The 22,218-nt window shown below is 44.6% G+C and overlaps 1 protein-coding gene across 1 annotated transcript in view; it reads right to left on the reverse strand.

Annotated features, from left to right (window-relative positions):
- Positions 1 to 22,218, reverse strand: part of LOC128947918 (store-operated calcium entry regulator STIMATE-like) — a 36,768-nt gene that overhangs the window by 6,517 nt on the left and 8,033 nt on the right. The window contains exons 2-7 of the mRNA XM_054292442.1: positions 15,091 to 15,139; positions 14,771 to 14,866; positions 12,884 to 13,005; positions 2,438 to 2,550; positions 1,277 to 1,360; positions 163 to 279 (exon numbers count right to left, since the gene is read on the reverse strand). Coding sequence (XP_054148417.1) covers positions 163 to 279; positions 1,277 to 1,360; positions 2,438 to 2,550; positions 12,884 to 13,005; positions 14,771 to 14,866; positions 15,091 to 15,139 — 581 coding nt within the window. The remainder of the gene's footprint in view (positions 1 to 162; positions 280 to 1,276; positions 1,361 to 2,437; positions 2,551 to 12,883; positions 13,006 to 14,770; positions 14,867 to 15,090; positions 15,140 to 22,218) is intronic.

Below are 22,218 nucleotides of genomic sequence, written 5' to 3' on the forward strand. Positions count from 1 at the left end.
TTAGAGTGAATTTGACTTTGCTGGGTGATCACCCACATCCATGAAACACCACCCCAGGCCCAGGCAATGTGATGTCCTGTTACAGGTTTGTGGTAAAACACACAGACCATCCCACAAATCTGCATCTTGGTCTGAAACACAAATTTGCATCCCTGGTCTCACCTGAGATTCCTCAGTCCTCCTGGCCCGAGGGGTTTCTGTGGATCCATTGATGTCTAGGGCATCCTTCTGCTTGTATTTCCTCATGATCAAGCTGTCCACAACCCAGAACATAATGGCCTTGGGGGGAAAGAAGTTACATCAGCAGATTGCAGAGACCAAAATGCAGAGTCAATCAATCACAGATCTCTCTTCTCCTCTTGGGTTCTCCAGACATCCAGCCTTGATCAACCTCACATCCAAACCAGCCCTGCATCAATTGTGTCCATGTGGATTGGATGAGTCCAATTCTTTAAGTCCCTTCTTACACAAGTCCTATTGTTTCCAGATTAAATAAGACTACAATAGGCTGAATTTCCACCAGAACATAACCCCTGAACCAAGCTCCATCCAAAGCTCATCTGCCTGAACCAGGAACCCCTGGTCAGTTCTCTGAGGACCAGAATTTTCTTTCCTATGTGGAAATGCAGCTTGGGATGGTGGAGAGAGGCAGATCAATCCAACTTTGCCAGTGCTGCATCCATTGGAATGTGCATGGGATGAGCTGAAAGCTCAAAGCTCAACTCCCTTTTTGTCCAGGGAGCATCTGAGTGTTAGCACCTTGTTCCCACTGCCCACCTCAGCAGGAACTGGGCAGCAGCTCAAGGATTACCCAGAATCAGGGGAACCAGGAAAGCAGAGCTGAGCTTTCAAGAGGGTTTTGTCAAACTAGTTTTGAGAAGAACAACAGTTCTGAATAACCCTGAGCACCTTGTATTGCTATAATACAATCTGACATCCAGCCAAATGACTGGACTGTCAGGGTTACAACCCATCCTATAGGACATTAAAGGGTTTTGGGCATCCTCATGCCATTGAGATGAGCTCTCACCTAACAGGACCCAGCTTTCCTCCAAGAAGTGAAGAGTCAGCCCCACAGCAGCTCAGAGAAAGGGAAGGGAATTGGGAACAGAGACTGTGGCAGTGACAGATTTGTGACCCACAGATTTCTTTGCACACCCCTGCACCCTGTCCCAGCACTTTGAGCCTGTCCCCAGCCACTCCCTGTGCCCTCCCATGAGGGTGCACTGAAATCTCCAAAACCACCCCCCCCAGCACCTGCAGAAGCACCTCTTACATTGACTATGAAAGGCACAACAAACATCACCAGGACCAGCTCCAGCTGAGGGCTTGGGATGTAACCCAGGAGGATCTGCTGAAGCTGCAGAGGACAAAACATTTAGAACAGTTTAACATTATTTATAACATTATTTAGAACACTTTAGCATTGTTTGAAGAGCTCTGTTGTAAGATCTTTGATGAAAACTGCTTGTCTTCTCACATGAGCAGCCAGAGCTCTGCAGCCTGTGCTTCAACCCAGCTCTTAAAGGATGACACAGGATATTCCCTCAGCCCAGCTGCCAAACATGTGACTTTGTACAGAAACAAGTATTTCAGTGTAACTATCCATGACAACAACTGGTAGGACTTCCCTTGGCTCCCTGGAGCTCATCTGCAGAACAAGGACACCAGCCATGAGCAGTAATCATGGAGAGGAGTCCAGCAGCTTCTCTGGATCTGGATTGGTGCTGCTGGACAAGTTCACATCCAAGTGTGAGCACTGGGGGCTACTGGGTTTGAAGGACAACCCTTGAAGAGATAAATGCTCCCAGACTGCTGGAGAAAACTCCTCAGTGAAATTACACACAGTGCCTGGCACCTCAGAGCCTGCTGGAAGAGGACTCCAAGCTCTTAGAATTAGGTTTTTACACCCATCACACCAACCTGCCAACAGGTAAGTGCCTAAAAGCCCCACAGGTTATTATCATTTTTATTTTTTAAAGATAAACTTCTGATCAACACAATTAACATTGCTGGCATACAGAAGCAGCTGAGCAGGAAAAGACAACACACTACTCATGTAGCACTTCTCAAATGAATCTCTAATCCCCCAGTTTAGGCACGGGATCACAAAACACCTACATGGACTGACTTGACAGAATAACATAGAAATCCTCTGGCAGAACTGAAGGAGCTCAGCTGCCAGCCCAGCCCCTTTTAGCCTTCCAAGAATGGGAAAGAAAATTAAAACATTATTCCATTAGCTTTTGACTAGCAAGAGAATGCACCAGAAGCCAAACAATTATAAAAGTCATGTTTCCCAAAATTTAAGTAATATCTAATGATTACAGAGTGCTGCCAATAAGTGTGAGGATTAAAGGCCTTCAATAATGGGAACCATGAATCAGGCAAAGCAAAAAGAAACCACAACAGCTACAGCTGGAAAAACATTGCTTACCTTTGTCCAACCAGGGATAAGCAGGACAAGGCTAATCACAGTCTTCTCAAAAACCATTATCAGCAAGTAGAGGATACACTGGCCAATCCAGGCAGCAGCTTGTGGAGGGTCACCTGGAAAAGCAGAATATTAAATCTGGGACAGAGGACAGGAGGAGACAGAAAAGTTGCCTCATGCTTGATACTGACCCTCTTCTCTATAAGGACCAGTCAGTACCTGCACACTCTTCTATAAAATAAAATAAACACAAATAAATAATTAAAATATAATCTGCAACGTGCTCCCTGCCAAGCCTTACCCACACAGCTACCAGAAACAGTTTGAAAATTTCAAGTCACCATTTTCACTACAACAGCATAACTTGTCAGTGCTGAACAGAATTATTTCATTGTGCTGATGAAGTGAAGGGCTGGTTATGTGATACTGTCTGAGCAAGAGACAGGGGCTCCATCACCCCATCTTTTAAAGCAACTCACTCAAAAAGAATCAATGCTAATTAAATATGAATGTTTCCAACGGGGCACTCACCAAGAAATAAGGAAAAGCATATTTGTATTGCTAACATACAATAATGGTTCTGTATCTATTACATGTGCTTACTGCAGCCCCTGCCAGCTGGTTATCACCTCCCCTGGCTCACCAGAATATCTCAGCTCTGCAAAACTGAGCTACCCTATCTGGCTCAGGAAAGCTGCAGCATTTCCTCTTACCACTTAAAGACAAAGATAACCCCTGGCAGCACTTGTTCCAGCATAATCTGCCTGGAATTTGGCATTCCATCCATGCAAGGCAGCCTGTGCAGTTGGCACTGAGATGCCAAAACTTGGTGTGGTCACACGGCAGCAGGCTGGGAGACTTTTGCCCGCTTTTCCCCACTTTTCAGCACAATTCTGAGATGTGGCAGGGGAAAACAGCACCACCAGTCTGCAAAGGCACATTAATCCACACCAGTAAAAACCTCTGGCCACAAAACCCAGCAACACATGCTGGGATTTGGTAAGAGCTGGTGCCCAACCAGCCCCAGCCCTGTGGGGATCAGCTTCCCAGCAAGTGCAAAATGGGATTTAGGTATATTTGTCCTTATTCTGCCATTTGTTAGCAACATACCAAAATACCTGTGTTGCAGACATCTTTTAGGAAAAATCTTTTCCATAAGATTTTTCCTCCTGAGAAGCTGAGAAGCCTCAGAGGAAAAGAAAAACAATAATTATCTGCTGCTGTGGAATGCAACAGGTGCATCTTTGATTGGCCCATGTTAAATGTTCTAATTAATGGCCAATTACAGCCCAGCTGGCTCAGACAGAGAGCTGAGCCACAAACCTTTGTTATCATTCTTTGCTATTCTGTTCTTAGCTAGCCTTCTGATGAGACCTTTTCTTCTATTCTTTTAGTATAGTTTTAATGTAATATATATCATAAAATAATAAATCAGCCTTCTGAAACATGGAGTCAGATCCTCATCTCTTCCCTCAACCTGAGACCCCTGTGAGCACTGTCACACACCTGCCTTGTTGCAAAGCTACAGCTACAAAGCAGAGGGATCCTGGTAGTGTCCAAGGCAGGATCCACTTGTGCCCCAAATTCTTAATTGCTCAAGCCATGAGAAGCAAGCAAACAAGAGGAGAGGGAAGGAGGGAAGCTGAGGGTGCAGGGGTGAGGAGAGCAAGCAGAGAGAGCCAAAGCAGCAGGAACTGCATGGAGGGAAGGCAGGAGCAGGAAGCCAGGAAGGTTATGTGGAAGCACACCCAGCAGAGCCTGTGGAGGTTTTGGAGACAGGAATCTCTGCTCTCTGGCAGACAGCAGCTTAATGGGTGGTCTGGGAGGAGATGGGAGCAGTGTTGGAGCAGCACAGGCTGGTGTCAGAAAGGCTCTGATCCTCCTAAAAGCCTCTCCCAAGAGATTGGGGTGCCTGGCTGCCTTTGCGCACACACTGGGTCTAGTGAACCTTTTTGCCCCAAAACAAAGCAATTCTCCCAGGAACCCCCACATTATCAGCACCCATCGGAGCTCTGAGCACAAACAAAACAGGAAAACAAACACATCTGTTGTGTCCTTTCTGCATTTGAACTCTTTCCCCTCTGCTGTGTGTTGTCAGCTGTGCTCTGTCCCCCGTGGAGGGACAGGGCTGAAGCCACAGCACCCTTTGTGAGTTGGCTCTCTGTGACAGTGACAGCATTTCCCTCTGTTCTCTCAGCTTGCACAAAAAGCAGCAGCAGGACTGAGATCTGTCCCAAACCCCTTCCCCCTTGCAGGGACAGGTCACTGCCATTCCCCACCACAGCCATGGCTCTGTGCTCTGCATTCTCTGCACAGCTCGGGGCAGGTTTGGGCTCACCAGGCCAAAGAAGAGAAAGGAGAAATTAATGTTCTCCTTCACTCCTGTGAGAAATGCGTGTATTTTATGATTGGCTTTTTGCAAATATTAAAATGAATGTTATATGTGTTGTGTTAGAAAGTTATGCTGTATTAATTAAGTAGTGTGGTAAATATAGTTTTAGGTTATAAAAAAGTGTTAAAATAGAAACTATGTTATGTAGAATACTTTTTTTAAAGAAAGGACTCACAGCGAGATAGCAGCCACAGGACACCTGAATCTTTCAGAGAAAGAGAATTTATTGCTCCATTATCAGAAGAAATGAACTTCTTTCTGCCTCGAAGGTGCTGTTGGGATTCAGAGGAAGAAGCTGACACTGACCAGACAGAATCCTGTGTTTGAATGGAGTTTATGCATCATGTATGAGGTGTATGAATATGCAACAGGTTATTTTTTAAAGGGTTAATCCTCTGTTAACATGGGTCCTTTTTCAGGCTCGTGCTGCCCAGAAAAGGTACCCAGACTGTCGGTAACTCTTTGTTTCTATTGTCCTATATTGTCCTAATTCAAATTATCTAAATTATTATTACTCTAATTGTATTACTATTTTATCAAACTTTTAAAATTTTAAAAACAAGTGATTGGCGTATTTCACAACTCCAAAGGATGCACCCACTGAATTCTGACTGCTCTCCTCCAGCAGCATTCCCAGTGCTCCCACCACCAGCAAAACTTCCTTGGAGCAGCCCAAGAACCCCTGGAGCCCCTCACAGAAATGTGTCTCAGACCCCAGTGGCGCTGGGGAGCAGAGCAGCAGTGCCTGAGGTATCGGAGCTGTGAGCACACAACAGGATTAGTTTTAATCCAGGCTGCCTAATGCACCAAGCTGTCAGCACAGCCCACGTGTTGCTGCCAGACAGCTTTATTTACACTCTTCTGGGGACTGGTGTGCACAGAGCAGGTAGGAAAAAAGCTCAATCACAGCCAAAGTGGCAGGTTCAGGGGTTTGAGGAGAGGCAAGTGTTTGAAAGCAGTGGAAGTTGTACTGGGTGACAGGGTGGGGGTAGAAAAAGTCAATAAAATCTTCTTAGGAGACACACAAATGGTACCTCCAAAACCAAGTGATCCAATTATCAGTGCCAAGTACAAAGGGTAGCGTTGCAGACATCTTTTCATGAAAAATCCTTTCCTTAGGATTTTACCTCCTGAGAGGCCTCAGGAACAAAATGTAAACAATGGTTATCTGCTGCTGTGGAATGCAACAGGTGCATCTGTGATTGGTCTCATGTTGGTTGTTTCTAATTAATGGCCAATCACAGTCAGCTGGCTCGGACAGAGAGCTGAGCCACAAACCTTTGTTATCATTCCTTTCTATTCTTAGCTTAGCTAGTCTTCTGATGAAGCCTTTTCTTCTATTCTTTTTGTATAGTTTTAATATAATATATATCATTAAATAATAAATCAAGCCTTCTGAAACATGGAGTCAGATCCTTGTCTCTTCCCCAATTCAAGAACCCCTGTGAACACACTCACACGGTAGGAAACAGCAGTAAACTCTGAATTGTGTGAAATGTTCACCTGGAGGGCAAACTCAGGTTTTTAGAGATGGGAATGTGATGAATCAGAGCAGCCAGGTGAGTCCAGTGGACACCCCAGGCCCTCTCTGGCATTTTCTGCACCTGAACTAAAATGATTGAACCATAGAATGGTGTGGGTTGTGTCAGAACCCAGGAAATTCCTCTGGCTGTCCTGGATGGCTCAAGCCCCTGCCCAGGGGGCTTAGAGACCTTGGCACAGAGCCCAAGAACCCTGTGCCTTTGATTTAACCCTTGGAAAAAAAAATACCAACCTTTATATGAAGAATTACAAGCCACAAAGGTTTAAGTGGAATAATAGTGAATTTACCGCAGGGTGAAAAATAGATTTTTTTTGGGTTTTCAGAATGGGGGTTCGGGGGACAAGTTGCAGGAATCTGGGCATGTCCAGCCTTTCTCCTTCTTCTTCCTGGCCTCCATCTTCTGCTGTGATGTTGGCACTTTTGGATTGGTTTAGAGTAGAAGCTCAGTGTCTAACATAGGTGATAGGTATTGGGAAGTAATTGAAAATAATGTACACGTAGTTTTTAGTATAAAAAGATAACACTGCCCTGAGGGTGGTCATTGCGCCTCTGACTGTCCTGCTGAGCGGACCTTAGCTGGACAGGAAAAAGAATTTTATAGATAAGAAACAATAAACAGCCTTGAGACTGAGAACTGAAGAGCTCTGACTCCTTCTTTGACTGCTGGGCTGGGAAAAGAGACTTTCTAACACATCTCAGGGTCACTGTGACCAGCGAGAGTCCTGAGAGGTTGGAAGGGACCCCATGAGCAGGGACACCTCCCACTACACCAGGCTGTTCAAAACCCATCCAACCTGGCCTTGAACACTTCCAGGGATGGGGCATTCCCAGCTCCCCTGTCACATTGCTGAAGCAGAGAAAAGTGAGTGTCCAGTTGGAATCTGTCCCCAGTGTGCAGTGTCACACCCCTGCTCTGGATCTTTGGTCCCTGTGCATATTCAAACTGCAGGGAGCAGAGTTGCTGTCATCCAAATTCAGAGCAGAAGATGGAGACCAAGAAGAAGAAAGAGAAAGGCTGGACATGCCCAGATTCCTCCAGCTTACCCTCTAAACCTCCATTCTAAAAAGCCCAAAAATCTATTTTTCACTTGGTGATAAATTCACTATTATTCTACTTTAAGTTTTGTGGCTTGTAATTCTTCATATAAGGTTGGTAATTGTTTTTTCCAAGGGCTAAATCAAAGGCACAGGTGTCTGGGGCTCTGTGCCAAGGTCTCTAAGCCCTCTGGGCAGGGGCTGAAGCCCTCCAGGGCAGCCAGAGGAATTTCCTGGGTTCTGACACAACCCACACCATTCCATGGTTCAATCATTTTAGTTCAGGTGCAGAAAATGCCAGAGAGGGCCTGGGGTGTTCACTGGACCCACCTGGCTGCTCTGATTCATCACATTCCCATCTCTAAAAACCCGGGTTTGCCCTGCAAGTGAACATTTCACACAATTCAGAGTTTACTGCTGTTTCCTACCGTGTGACAGTGTTCACAGGGGTTCTTGAATTGGGGAAGAGACGAGGATCTGACTCCATGTTTCAGAAGGCTTGATTTATTATTTAATGATATATATTATATTAAAACTATACTAAAAGAATAGAAGAAAAGGTTTCATCAGAAGACTAGCTAAGCTAAGAATAGAAAGGAATGATAACAAAGGTTTGTGGCTCAGACAGAGAGTCTGAGCCAGCTGACTGTGATTGGCCATTAATTAGAAACAACCAACATGAGACCAATCCCAGATGCACCTGTTGCATTCCACAGCAGCAGATAATCATTGCTTACATTTTGTTCCCGAGGCCTCTCAGCTTCTCAGGAGGAAAACTCCTAAAGAAAGGATTTTTTATGAAAATATGTCTGCAACACCACCCTTTGTACTTGCCACTGATAATTGGAACCCCTGTTTTTGGAGGTACCATTTGTGTGTCTCCTAAGAAGATTTTATTGACTTTTTCTATCCCCACCTTGTCACCCAGTACAGCTTCCACTGCTTTCAAACACTTGCCTCTCCTCAAACCCCTGCTCAGAGCAAGAGACCCAACCACACACTCATTCCCTGAGCAGAACCCTCAGCCCTCTCCTCACTTTTCCCCCTGGTTCCAGGATGGAAAAGCCCAGCAGGCTGAGCACAAGCAGCCCCTCAGGTTAGAGCTATTTCCATTTCCAGCAGTATTTCCTCAGGCATTAGCAGCCAGCTCCCTTGGCTGCTCCAGGACGTGGGAATATTTGTTATGGAAATTTTGCGCAGCATCACCACGGGGGCAGATTCAGCCTACACAGGTCCTCAGTTAAACTCAGCAGCTGGCACAGAGCACGTTCTCCTAGAACTAAATTTGACCAGCAGAGTTCAACAGGCCACTAAACAGACTTTGAAGGCCTCCAAGCAAGATGCCTTTCCATTTCCAGGCACTGAACAAAGCATCAGGCTTAGCTAGCCAGTGACCACAGCCACAAGTCAATATCCAGATGGGCATCCAGAGGGACATTTTTCACTGAGAACACTTTTCCTCCCCCTCATTTCTTAATGCTCCTCTAGAAAAATTGACTTGCACACTGCAGGAAATCTCTCTCTCAATGCAAATCCATTGCATTTGCTTATTTAAAACAAATACTGGGGTATTTCTAAAGTAATGCTGGAGAATTACTGAACAATTAAAATTGGCACTTCAGCCATACAAAGGTGTTCTCTAGGGAGCTGCTCATTGCCATGGGGAGGGAGAAGAGAGCTGGACCAATTTGGAGATGAGGCATAAAGCTCAGTCAGGCTTGATCTGCACACCCTGACTGGAGCCAGCACATCCTCTGCTCAGTATGTCCAACCCAACAGCACCTTCAAGAACTTGGGTATCCATCTCCCACATCTTTTGATGCTTTAACTCTGCTTTGTTCTCCTCCCTGTGATGGTTCCTTACAGGAACAGCTCCTATGACCTGCTACAGCAGTGGTGTATTTGCAGAATTTCACAGAATCATCACAGAATGGTTTGGGTTGGAATGGACATTAAAAATATCACCTAACTCCAAACCCCCTGCTGTCACAGACATCTTTTATGAAAAATCCTTTCCTTAGGATTTTTCCTCTTGAGAAGCTGAGAGGCCTCAGGAACAACATGTAAACAATGGTTATCTGCTGCTGAGGAATGCAACAGGTAAATCTGTGATTGGCCCATGTTGGTTGTTTTTAATTAATGGCCAATCACAGTCAGCTGGCTTGGACTCTCTGTCCAATACAGAGCCTTTTTTATCATTCTTTTTTTTTCTATTCCTAGCTAGCCTGCTGATGAAATCCTTTCTTCTATTCTTTTAGTATAGTTCTAATGTAATATATATCATAAAATAATAAATCAGCCTTCTGAAACATGGAGTCAGATCCTCATCTCCTCCCTCAACCTGAGACCCCTGTGAAACACCATCACACCCTGCCATGGGAGTTCCTCAGGGTCCCATCCAACCTGGCCTCCAACACCTCCAGGGGTAGGAGTTTGTTTAGCTCTGAGTAGGTGTGAGGCAACCCTCACTCCCCAAAGCCTACCTGTGCCAAGAACACACTTCCCCATCTTTGATCCTGAGGCATCCTGAGAAGAGACAGCACTTTCCAAAATGCCGTTTCCTGTCCTTAGAGACAGTTCAGAGAGTAATCAGGAGCTTTTGGGCAAAAGATGGGAGGAAAATGAGCAAACAGGAGCCTTTGATTCCTCACTAGCTATAAAACAGGCCATTCCTGGCTGCAATTTGGCCATGAGCTCAGGCACAAGAGAGGCTGATCTCAGAATGCCTGTTCCTGGCTTTTTGGAAATATGGAAATAATTGATTTTTCTAAACAATTCTGGACAGCTGGATGCTTAAAATAGCAGCATAGATTTAGGTGCTTCCCCTCCCCTTTACTTTACTTTACTTCCCCATTAATGCAGCTCTTGCAGCTGCACAAGGGGAGCCAGCCAGGGCTGTGGAGGCAGGAGAAGCAACCAGAGAGCAGCAGGAACTGCTGCAGCCCACACCAAAGGACAGCTGCAGTGCTTTGCATCAGCTGCAGGGCTGCTGGAAGGACACAGCTGTGACAGATTTATTTTTTTCCCCCTCCAAATTGATGCAGAATATGGGTACAGGCTCTACTGGACAACCCTGCTGTTCTGATGGCTGCAGCAATGGCACTGACTGCTGTTTGCTGTTTGCAACATGGATTTTGTGCTCCCCTGGCTTTCTCCTCTGCAGGACTTATGTTGCTTCCCTCAATTCTCCTGAGGAGCAGAAGTCTGGTACAGCAATTATCCCAGCAAATGAATCATGTTCCTGGAGCCTGCATCAAACTGTACAAAGTTTACAAGCGTCTTCCCAACTGTTTTGGAAGTTACTTAACAGCAGAGATGAGGGCAGGAGTGTTTTCCTTCCCCAGCCCTGCCACAAGATTGCCTTGGACATGTCACTTGGCTGTCCCACCTGTATTTTCCACTGGGGCCACTCTGGCCAGAGACCTGCACCAAAAACTGCACTTGATGGATGAGATATTTAACCCCCAATCCAAGAACCAAATTCAAGCAACAGCACAAACTTGTTTTTCACTAATGAAAGCAAGATTTTCTCTAAGGACTGAGCTGTTTCTGTGGTCTAAGCCAGCCCTAGTGAGGGGCCAGCTACAGCTCAACAGAAGTTCATCCCTGCTCTGCCAAGACACTTTTCATGTCTTTTGCTTCTGCTCTGCAGACGTGGCACATGAAGCTGAAGCTGTGTCTGAGGTGCTTGGGCTTCCAGTTCTTGTTGCTCCAAAGGGGAAAAACTCCAGTTCCTGAATTAAGAATATCTAGATAATATATAACATATAACATATAACATATAACATATAATATATAATATATAATATATAATATATAATATATAATATATGTTGGGATTTATAAAATTAGAGGGTTTTGAGAAAGTGGTTAAAAAGGCAGGCAAAATATAATATATATTATATAATATATAATATATATTATATATTATATAATATATAATATTATATCATATATGTCACATATTATATCACATATATCAAACATATTTTATGATATATTATATTATATTATGTTTATTATATTATATTCTTCTGTCTCATCTAAGTTTAGGGATCCATTATAACGGAGGAGCTAAAAGGGAAAATACAGAAGGTATTGCCCCCACCCAGTGCCTGCTGTCAGGATGCTCAAACTGCTCTGGAGATCAGCCTTGAAAGCCCCTCTCAGGCTTGAGGAGAGCCAGCCCGGCCCAAATCATCCCACTCCCAGTCTGCAGCTGTTTTGCTGCCTCACAAACCCAGCCAGGCCCTTCACCCTCTGCCATGGCCCATCTGCAGAGCCTGAGGAAATTCACAGGGCACTGGGGTCCCCAGACTGATCCCAGCTGGGTCCAAGTTTCACCAGCTCAAATACCAGACCAGCTACTAAAAACACAAAAAAAACCCCAGACGAGCTTCAGAACAGACTTCATGATTAACATCTTAATGGCAAGACTGCAATTTTTATGAATAAGATGTATTTTCTGAAATAGGACAGAATTGATCTGTACATCAGATGTAATGTAAAATAGGCAGAGCATTAATTTTTCCTTTTCCTGCAAGCTGGCTCTGCTCTTTTGGAAGGGAACTGCTACCCTCTAGTGGGGCTGGCTGAGAGCAGCTTTTTGGAAATGTTTTCTCCATCTCAAGGCAGGAATTTAAAGAGAAAGAGGCAACACTTGAAAACTCAACTTTTAGGGTCACACTGTGCCTGGCTGATCCCCACCACAGCTCAAGGCAAATGCAAGAACAACTCCATATTCTGAACGGAGATGGTAGGTAAAAACCCACAGAAGAAGCCTAGAAAGAACTTTACACACCATAATTTACCACAAGGATGTCCTGGGTTATATTTTACACCCAAGGAAATGTTCAGCTTCCTGAACACGGTTTTCCTCACCACACTTCTGCACTCCAGGGTGGTTCCAGCATTTAACTCACCCTCAGGGGCTCCCTGAGGAAGGGATAACCCTGCTCCCATTTCCAGGGTGGTTTTAGCATTTAACTCACCCTCAGGAGCCCCCTGAAGAAGGGATAACACTGCTCCCATTCCAGCTCCCATTTCCAGGGTGGTTTTAGCATTTAACTCACCCTCAGGGGCTCCCTGAGGAAGGGATAACCCTGCTCCCATTTCCAGGGTGGTTCCAGCATTTAACTCACCCTCAGGGGCTCCCTGAGGAAGGGATAACCCTGCTCCCATTTCCAGGGTGGTTCCAGCATTTAACTCACCCTCAGGGGCTCCCTGAGGAAGGGATAACCCTGCTCCCATTTCCAGGGTGGTTCCAGCATTTAACTCACCCTCAGGGGCTCCCTGAGGAAGGGATAACCCTGCTCCCATTTCCAGGGTGGTTCCAGCATTTAACTCACCCTCAGGGGCTCCCTGAGGAAGGGAGAACACTGCTCCCATTCCAGCCCCAGACTGCAGCTCCTGCCATTTCTGCCCCCATTCCCAGCTGTGAGCACACCAAGCCCCTGTGGGCACAGCAGGTGACACCTACCATACTCCCCAAAGACCAGGTATGTGTATTTCTTGTGCTGAACAATCCAGGAGACAACTTTCACACCCAGCCAGATCAGCAGCATCCCCAGCGTGGCATCCAGGATGAAATTAATAAGGTAGCTAAGAGCAGAGAAAAATTCAGGTTTCAGCTTCTGTGTTCTTAAGTATTATTCAAAAATCTTTAATGTCATAATGGAAACGAATTTAAAAGCCCCAAGATTTTAAATAAGCCTGTTTAACAATCCAAACTCGCTTCCTTTCTCTTTTATTGCATTTTCCTAAGCCTTACCAGCAATTTCTTAGTTTAAAAACTTGTTTAGAAGAGAAGGGACAGGCTCCACCAACTCTCTGGCACTGCTTATTTATTCATATAGCAATAAATACTTCTTAAAAGTTACCCCCTGCAAAAAGGAGATTTTCCACTTGCAGCGTTTTTTTTTACATTAAAAACAAAAAAGAAATCTGAAGTTTCAGAGGAAACAGAACCAAACTGTTCCCAGAATTTCACACAAGAAAATGGCAGCTGTTTGGGCACCACAGCTGCTCTACAAACTGGCAGCAAAAGAGGCACAAAGTCTATTTTTCTGAGCAGCTGCAAGAGGCTCCCAAAAGCAGAGACACAGACTAAAAAGGCAGGTTTTGGGAGAGGTGATGGGCCCTGGCTCAGCAGCAAGAGTCCTGAGGTCCCAAAACCTTTAAGTTCAGGTTCTACTGCAGATCCAGGAGCTGAATCCATCCCTGCCAGGAGATTTTGGCTCAATGGGTTTGAGTTCTGCAGCTCTGGATGCTAAAGTGTCCCTGGGCAGAGTGCCAGAGGCAGGAGAGCTGCAGGGACCTTCTGGGGATTGCAGGGTCCAAGCTCCAATCCAGGGCTTGGTATTTTAATGAACTCCAAAAAGAAAAAAAAAAAAAAATCACATAGACTAATGTGGTTTTTTATGCAGTTTTCCATTATTGCAATATTTCTGCCAGATTTCTACAGGATGAAGAAAATGCCAAGCACAAGGCTAAGCAGTGAACATTTCCTTTTCCAGAACTCTGCCTCTGAACCAAGAAATTGCAAACAACAATCTGCTTTTGATATCCACACTTTGAAAGCATAACATTAAGTTTTTCTACATACAAAAACTCAAGACTGGCTTTTTACAGCTTCCAGCTGCTGGAAAATCAGAGCATTCCATGCAGACATGGAGCTCTGCTGGTTTATTCTGGGCAGGACACAGGGACAGGGCTGGAGGGTTTTGAGCTGCCTGCTTCAGGATGACAACTCGGGCAGTGCAGGGAAACATAAAACACACATGAAAAATAAACAACACACCCAAAGGGCACAGCGTAAGCATGAGAGGGTTTATTTAAAACACTGTCTGTTTAAAAAGAAACAACAATACATCATTTGAGAGGTTATGTGCAGCCCTAGCCAAACTTGTGTCTGCTTAAAGAAACATATTGAGGTGCAGATTATATAAAAAAAATAAAAATTATAAATGTAATATTTTTAATATAAAAAGGAGATGGGCCAGAAGGTTTTAAGGAGCATTTTGAAGCCTAAAAGTGTTTCTAAAAATGAGATGAGGTTAATGCTGAAACTAAATTTTTATCTGCAAAGTGTCTGAAGTAAATGTAGAAGTCCCACCTTTACTTCAGACACTTTGCAAATAAAAATTTAGTTTCAGCATTTTAGAAAATTTTAGTTTCTGGAGTTTGGGTTAGAAATCTCCCAAACAGAACCAGCAAAGAAGACAACAGAGAGCACAAAAACAAGCTCAGCAGGGTTTATCCCCATGCAGTGCTTCAGATGGATCCATTTCCAGTGCTCATGACCCTTCCCAACACAATTCTCCCTTTGACAGATGTAGGTATGAAGGCAAGTGCCTTGTGTACTTACAGAGAGCAAGGGTCCTCCTCAGTGAGATCAGACAGAAAAACATTGGCAAAGTGGATGAAGAGGGCACCTATGGCTTGCTTGGAGGTATCATAGAACCTGGAGGAAAAACCAAGATTTTCTGAAGGAGTTATGCAGGGAATTTTATTTCTAGGGAACACCAGCTACTTTATGGCGGTTTCCTTGGGAAGCAGCAGCACATTTCATTCAACAATTAAATGTCATACAGAATACACAGGGGGCATAGAAGATTGTTAGTATAAGAGAAAAAAAAATATTAGAAACACAGTTTTTTCAAGTTTAAAATAAAAAAAAAATCTCACCATATCCTCCAGGGACGCCGCTCTGCCTTTGGCTCCTTGAATCGTTTCACTGCAAAGAGAATCAGAGAGGTTCCATTACCCAGGTGAACCCTCCATGTGTGCAGCCTGCACCCACCTGCACTGCAAAAGCAGCCCAAAAACCCTGCAGGACTGTGGCATTTTCTGGGGTTCTTCGTGGCAGGAAGGAATGAATCTGACACCATGTTCTTAGAGGGCATATATTACATTACATTACATTACATTACACTACATTACATTATAGTTATAATAGTATATAAAATATTACAATATTATTTTATTATATTATAATATTATATTATGATATACTATATTATGATATTATATCATTCTATAATATTATAGCATAATACTATATTATTATATTACATTATTACATTACATTGTGATATTATATCATTACCATATCATATTATACAGAAAGGATACTTACAGAAGGCCAAAAGATAATAATGAAAACTCGTGACTCCTTCCAGAGTCCTGACACAGCTTGGCCCTGATTGGTCATTAAGTTAAAACAATTCACATGAAACCAATCAAACAACCACCTGTTGGAAAAACAATCTCCAACCTCATTCCAAAGCAGCAAAACACAGGAGAAGCAAATGAGATAATATTGTTTTCCTTTTTCTCTGAGATTTCTCAGCTTCCCAGGAGAAGAATCCTGGGCAAAGAGGATTTTTCAGAAAGTATGACAGTGACACAGGACCCTGAGCATTTGTAAATTTAAAGCTAAGCAAAGCCAAGGGACCTCCCCAGGGCAGTGGTGGCATAGCTGTCCCTGGAAGTGTCCAGAACACAGAGATGTTGTGTTTAGGGTTAGGGGTGGGCTTGGCAGTGCTGGGTTAATGGTTGGACTTGGTGATCCTGGATGGCTTTTCCAGCCAGAATGATTCCATGATTTTGTTCTCTGGCCTGGAGTAAAGCAACCAGCGTTGTCACTGTCATATTTTCTGGAAAATCCCTTTGCCAGGATTTCGTCTCCTGGGAAGATAGAAGCCTCAGAAAAAAAATGAAAACAATGTTATCTCATTTGCTTCTCCTGTGTCTTGCTCATGTGGAATGTGTTTGGAGATTGTTTACCCACAGGTGATTGTTTCATTGGATTCTGCTGTGAGTTGTTTTGACTCATTGGCCAATCAGGGCCAAGCTGTGTTCGGACTCTGGAAAGAGTCACGAGTTTTCATTATTATCTTTTTAGCCTTCTGTAAGTATCCCTTCTGTATTCTTTAGTGCAGCATTCTTTAATATAATATAATATCATAAAATAATAAAATAGCCTTCTGAGAACATGGAGTCACATTCATCATTCCTCTCTACCACGAGGGTCCCCACAAATACAATACCCCCAAAGGGCAGCCTGGGCTTCTTCCCCTGGGAAATGCCTTCCTGATCCAACATGAAAGGATGCAGGGACTTCCCTGACAGGAGCCTTGACATTTCACAAGTGCAGCTTTGTCCTGCTTTTTCTGGCAAGGTGACAGAGCAACAGATGAAAATGCAAGGGCGAAAGGACAACGAGGAACTTTTTACAACTAAAAGAAGAGATATTTAGGTGGGAGATTAGGGAGAAATTCTTTATTGTGAGGATGGGGAGGCACTGGCACAGGGTGCCCAGAGAAGCTGTGGCTGCTCCACCTCTGGAAGTGTCCAAGGCCAGGTTGGACAGGGCTTGGAGCCACGTGGGACACTGGGAGTTGTCCCTGCCCATGGCAGGGGGTGGAACAAGACAGTCTGTAAGGTCCCTTCCACCCCGAACCATTCCCCAATCCTGGGATCTCCCCTAATCCTAGGATTTAGTCAGGCACATGCAGGGATTTGCTGCTAGTCTCAAATCCACAGAAAACCAGCACTGCTAAACCCTGATTTATTATTGCCAGTGATGAGTAACAAGGCACCAGTCAAGTCACTCAGACCCTGCTGCAGCAGCTTGTCCTACCGCTGTCCAGAAAAAACCCACCAGCTGAAGCCCACCATGAGCCATTCCTGCAGCCATGATCAGCTCAGACAAGATCCATCACCACTGATGCCCTTCAAAAGCCAATTTTCATTTCACCTACCCACAAGCATCAGAGCCATGGACCAAAGGGGCCAGAATTGTTTAAAGAAACCCTGAGCTGATGGGGGCAGAGAGCACAATGCTGAAAAAAAGCTTTTGGAAGGATCTTCAGGCCAGCCAGCTGACCACTAGCCCAACCACAGGAGCACCAGGGGTGATTTTCATGATTTTCTTAATGAGAAGTGACATGTTATGTATCCACAGCCACTCAGGCTAGAAACACAGTAATTCAGTGTGATAAGATGACAAGTAAGAGGTAAGAAGTTAATGGTGTGGTGCCTTGTTGAACACAGCTTGTCATGCCTCATTAGATTTAAGAGAGTTATCTGAGACTGTGTAATTATCAGAGACAGTAAAACTGTTGTATTAAAGATAAAAGCTGGTATTATAGAGAAATAATTAACTGCTTAATAGGGCATTTACTGTGCAGAGCTGCAGCAGGCTGGCTCCAAATTAAACCAGAAATCCAGCCAAGATTACCAGAGCTTAAACAGGGAGCTGAGTTGTTTGGTAGCTGTGGCCTGGGGTTAGGGGGGGATGTTAAATCCACAGGAGCAGCACCACATCTCTGAAGACTCCAGGAGATGATGGAGCCCTCCATGAAGCAGCACTCTGTGCTCAGTGAGCACAGCAGGGCTCTGGAGAATGAGCAGCAACAGCAAAGCTTCCCTCCCCTCTTCAGAATGCTGCAGAGAGACAAGCCATGCCATGCACAGGCACAGGCTCAGCAGGATCAGCTGGAGAAAGGCTGAAATCTCCTCTGTTCTTCTCAAAATGTGTTTCCAATCACTCAGTTTTCCACCAGCTGTAGGTGGGTTTGCTACCCTGGCTCAGACAGACCAGTCCATGCTTAATATTTAAGAGAAGTTATGCATGCATCGAGGACAAAAAAAAGTTATATTTGAGTTTTAGCACCTATGACCAAGTGAAACTCCATAAAAACACCTGAAACAAATTAAAAATGCAGTTTACTGCACACACAGTTGCACAAAATGGAAGAGAACCCAAATTTAATTAGATTGAACATGAGACTGGAATGCAGCTTCTCTATGTCAGAAGGCATCAGGATTTTGTGTCCCCAACCACAGTACTGAATATTTTCATGCTGCTTCCCTTCTCAGCTGTGTCCATGTGCAAGGAAGCAATGTTATTGCACATCTTGGGAAGAAATTCTTCCCTGTGAGGGTGGTGAGGCCCTGGATCCCTGGAAGTGCCCAAGGCCAGGCAGGACGGGGCTTGGAACAACCTGGGATAGTGGGAGGTGTCCCTGCCCATGGCAGGAGGTGGCACTGGATCCATCACTGGATCCAATCTGTGCTCACCATTCTGTGACTGAGTGTAGGGGGATAGAATATAAGAAAATAAAGCTAGTATAGAAAGTAATCTTACCCCTAAAGAGTTGCAGCTGGGCTAATTATTAAAGATTATGAACAGACCTGACTTTAACAGGCCACAGCTGTAGCCAATGAGAAGAAGAGTGTTATAAAAGAGTGGGTTGGGTAGTTGAGGGGAACTGGAGTCAGTTGGCTGCTGTGAGAGGAAGGAAGAGTCAGTGCTTGGAGGAGCTGTCTATGAGAAACATCAAGGAGGTATGAAACTCTTGCACTAAGGAAACAACAATGTGAAACCTTTGCAATGTAATGACAACAACTGAGATTCTGTAGGAGCCAGAGGAAGGGCACCCAGGTCTATCCCATTAAACATGAGCAGAGCACCCCTGGGATGGGGCCTTCAGCAGGCTCTGCCCTCACAAGCCCCCACTCCACCCCTGCAGACAAAAAGCTGTGAGGCTGAACCAGAAGGGAAGGAAGATGAGGGACAATCTGAGAGATCCCCTGACCACAGAACAGAGAGGGGAGGGCAGGAAATAAAACACTTCCCAGCCCTTCCTCTTCAGCCAAGGACAATAAAGATCATACATGCTTGAAATCCCCTCAGAACCACCAGGCTGGGTAGAAGCTGACAACTGAGTGAGAACATGTGAAAAGTTAAAAGAAAAAAAAAATGGCTGGAGTCTTTCAATATAGATCTGGAAATAGTCAGAAAGCTAAAAGATAAAAGCACAATGACAGCTGTCCTCACTCTTTTTCCCGTGTAATACAGAGGTTAATATTCATTATGTTGTTTGTTCTCTTGATGCAGCAGAAAGGGGCCAGACAGTCTTTGCTGCCCTACACAAAGACAAATGCTGTGAAATTACCAGAGCTTGTCACAGTCAATGTCCCACAGCCTACTTCTGCTTTTAAACAAATTCTCTGATTCTAAAAATTTATTAAGACAGGGACAGTAGCAACAGCAGCCCTTTCCCTCATGCTGTTCTTCCCTGCATCCCCGTTGACCCCACGCTGCATTCAGGCAGATCTGCTGCAGATTTGTGCAGCATCACAGGTATAAATTCCCTAATTTAATCAGAATTAGCTGCAGCATCAACCAGCTGCTGATCAGCAAAACAAGCTATCAAGTCAGGTTTCTGTGGGGGTATCAGTCGTTGGTTTTTCTGGGTCTGGACTGAAGGCACTTGAGATGGCAGTTCATGTTCAGACTCAGGTGTTTATTATTTCTTATCAGTAAAACAGTCTCACTACTGTGAGTTCTGCAGCTTTTCATTAGAAGGCACAAAATGGCCAACAATCTCTTGTTCCAAGGGCTTTTAAGACTGAACTATCCAGTTAAGAAATGACACCTGGATTATTTTCCCTTTTAACCCAATAACTGATCTCACAGAGCTGCAATGGGGACTTTTCTGCCCAATTACAAAACACCACCCAAACCCATGGAGAAGGAGGAAGAAGAAGCATGAAGAAGCAACCCAGGATGACACCCTGTGCCCTCCATCTTGCTCCCATCCACAGCATAATAAAAACCCCAAAACTTCAATTTCTCACTAAGTGATACACCTACACAACTGTCTATAATCTATTTCACACTTTTGTGGATTCAAGTCTATCTCGAAGTCCAGGAAACTTTCTCCATGAATGAGGGTCACAGTCAGTGCTCCCCTGGGGGTCAGGGCACCCCAGAGCAGACACAGAAATATTCCCAGTGCCCTGGGTTTCCACAGGTTTCTACAAAATTATAGGGGGAAACTTCTCTCCTGGGGGTATGGTTAGACATGCTTGGCTGAGAGCCAAACTACCTCCCTGACAAATCTTACTGCAACCAACCACAGGAGTCTGAAGCTGAGGTTTGTGAGGGAGGTGTTGACACAACAGACAGAACTTTGGGGATTTGATTTACAGGGATCCAAAGTTTTGGGATTTGATTTACAGGGATCCAAGCCTGACCCCACCGAGCACAGCAGCAGGCCTGGTGGTGGGGGGTGGGGGTGGATACTGAAAATGAACCTGATATAAAAGCACTTTTAGATGCATTAATACACCTAAATTGTGAAAGGTCCATCAAAAATAAAGTCCGAAATGCCCCAAACTGGTGATACTGCCACCTGCATTTAAGAGGGGACTAAATTGACTGCCATAAACCCCATATCCAGGGCCACATCCCATTAGCAAGAAGGTCAGGACTTTATTTCTGGCCTGTGCCAAAGAGGACTCGGAGCTACTGTACCAGCAGTAGGAAGGAAACAGCAGCTCTTCCCCTGCCCAGCCCCGGTGTTATTTTCAGCAGTACAGTCTCCAATAACACATCTCAACCTATTTTGCAGGACACACCCTTTCCCAGGCTCTTTCCAAGCCCCAGGCAGGAAAGAAGCCAACATTCAGGATACAGAGCCAAAACCCTGGGGTCTGCACTATTCTTAGCCTGAGCATGCAGCCACTCAGACAGCTCGACCCCAGACACAATGGGAGGAAGCAGCAGCAGCCACTGTTTGCAGAGAGCAGCCAGAAAAGTGTGAAGTTATATCCCCCATCAGTTCAGGGAGCAGCCAAAGTCCTGGTTTTCCTCCTCAAAGCAGCTGTCAGTGGTTTGATGGCACAGACTGCTGCTGACCTCCATCCTCAGGTCTGCACTGGGTGAATTCTGTATTCCCTCCCGAAGAGCCTGGTACCTGTGAGGAGGATGAAAGCACCTCCAGCAAAACTGACAGAGGAAGGAGCAAAAACTGAGATGGTGTGCATGGAATCACTGAATGGTTTGATGGGAAGTGTGAAAAACACCAATCGTTTGTTTTTAAAATTTTAGAAGTTTAATAGTAATAAAATGGTTATAAAAAATAGTAATACAATTAGAGTAATAACAATTTGGACAATTTGAATTAGGACAATATGAGACAAAGACAAAGAGTTATGGACAGTCTGGGTACCTTTTCTGGGCAGCGCAAGAACGAAAAAGGACCCACATTAATAAAGGATTAACCCATAAAAACAACACGCTGTTGTATATTCATACACCTCATACATGATGCATAAATTCCATTCAAACACAGGATTCTGTCTGGTCATCCTCAACTTCTTCCTCTGAATCCCAACAGCGCCTTCAAGGCAGGAAGAAGTTTGTTTCTCCTGATAATGGAGCAATAAATTCTTTTTCTCTGAAAGATTCAGGTGTCCTGTGGCTGCTGTCTCACTGCGAGTCCTCTCTTTAAAAAAATTATCCTACATAGCTTAGTTTCTATTTTAACATTATGTTATAACCTAAAACTATATTTACCACACTACTTAAGAGAATGAATACAGCATAACTTTCTAATACAACACATATAATATTGCAAAAAGCCAATCATAAAATACATGCGTTTTTCACAGGAAGGATCTTTAAAGACATCCCATTCCAATTCCACCAGAGCAGGCTGCTCAGGAGCTCAGCTGGAACACTCATCCTTCTGGAGACTCCAACTGCCCCAATGAAGGCCACAGAGGATCCTGGCATGGTTCTCAGCCTGAAGATCCACCCTTTGTGTCTTATTTTTACACAGATTTTTAAAGCTGTTATTTTAGCCAGGTGGTCACCAAGCAAGGCTGTGAGACAACAACCATCACTTGTGCTTTGCACATTTTGAACAGAACACATCATTTGCTGACACAGCAGGTCCTGCAGGACATCTGGACTGAGGCTGGGCTCCAACCCAGTGCAGAGCATCCTGGGGAGGCCGT

This window comes from Melozone crissalis, unplaced genomic scaffold (genome assembly GCF_028551555.1).
Source record: "Melozone crissalis strain CALT ecotype California unplaced genomic scaffold, PUWL_Pcris_2 ptg000110l_1, whole genome shotgun sequence".
NCBI lineage: Eukaryota > Metazoa > Chordata > Aves > Passeriformes > Passerellidae > Melozone > Melozone crissalis.